We start from the raw sequence: 1,204 nt of genomic DNA, 5'->3' as shown, positions 1-1,204 counted from the left end.
AACTCACTCCATAAACAGCTCTAGCTAGCTATAAGCAAGAAACCAAGCTCAACTCATTAATAATTTCTCCTTAATTATTTACAAGTTACTTGTAAATAGCTCTCCTCCCATATAAAACTAAGTCTACGCTTTCAATATCAAATCAAAAGAATATTATAAAAATATTAAAATAATACAAGAGTGGCTCTACATGGGCGGCTGGTAATCGTACCATCATCAACGCTGACGTAAGCCAATCTACGTCCCAAACATGACGTATGACAATACATAGAAACAATGCCAAATTCCAAATCACTCCCACCATCAACTCCTTATATAAATTAAACTCTTTCACAAAATCACACCATCTTCATTTCATTGCAACTTCTCAATTTTCAACCGTTCATTAATCTCTAATTCTCCATGGAAAACCATAAAAACATAACCAGAACTTTCAACGACGAACACGACGACGACGAAAAAAAGATGGAGATATTCTTTTCACTCATTAGAAGTTTCCGTGAAGCACGCGACCGAAGACAGCAGGAGCTAGCAGAAATGGAGACAGCAAATAAAAGAAGAAAATTACATCATTTTCAGTCTCCGTCTTCTTCCTCTTTTGAACATCAAGATTTCCATGTCACCCTCCCGGTAAATCAACATCATAATCATAAACACGAAGAAGAAGAAGACGATGATGATAAGTTGAACCTCAAGCTATCGTTGTAGATCTGTTGTAATAGTAATCCTTTTGGGGAAAATGATCACCAGATTCACAATAATAATGGATCTTTTAAGTTCTAACGGGAGTTTCATCCTTTTGTGCCAATTTATAACGTTAGTTACATATAATTGTGTTACATAGTATTGAGTCATCCAATGAGTAAGCTAGAAACTTTAGTATGTAATTTGAGCTCTAGCACAAAAGGATAAACTGAAACAACATCTAACGAGCCGAGTTTATAGGGTTCGACTTGAATTATTATTAACAATTTTCATTCCAATCACCAGGGCAAATTACATAAATATAGCAAGTGGACGAACAACAAACTTCGTCGTCATTCCCTTCTAAATAGAAAACCCTAATCTATTAAAAACAAAGCCTCGCCCCTGATACCAAAATTATTATATTGAACTTTTTTTTTTTCAACGAGAATCAGTTATAAATAGATAGAGATTTCAGAATTCAGATCATATAAAAATGAAAAAGTTTGTGACAAACATA

At 34.1% G+C, this 1,204-nt stretch overlaps 1 protein-coding gene across 1 annotated transcript; it reads left to right on the top strand.

The window, feature by feature from the left end:
* The first annotated feature begins 402 nt into the window (after positions 1-402).
* On the top strand, positions 403-708 carry LOC110880910 (protein NIM1-INTERACTING 1-like). Its single transcript, XM_022129337.1, has one exon. It carries the CDS (start codon positions 403-405, stop codon positions 706-708), a length of 306 nt encoding a protein of 101 aa, XP_021985029.1.
* The last annotated feature ends 496 nt before the right edge of the window (positions 709-1,204 follow it).

This window comes from Helianthus annuus, chromosome 10 (genome assembly GCF_002127325.2).
Source record: "Helianthus annuus cultivar XRQ/B chromosome 10, HanXRQr2.0-SUNRISE, whole genome shotgun sequence".
In the NCBI taxonomy this organism is placed as follows: Eukaryota; Viridiplantae; Streptophyta; class Magnoliopsida; order Asterales; family Asteraceae; genus Helianthus; species Helianthus annuus.
This window is presented reverse-complemented; position numbering and strand designations above follow the sequence as displayed.

Excerpts from the sequence above, each read along its gene's own strand:
- LOC110880910 (XM_022129337.1), top strand. The coding sequence starts at position 403 with ATGGAAAACCATAAAAACATAACCAGAACTTTCAACGACGAACACGAC.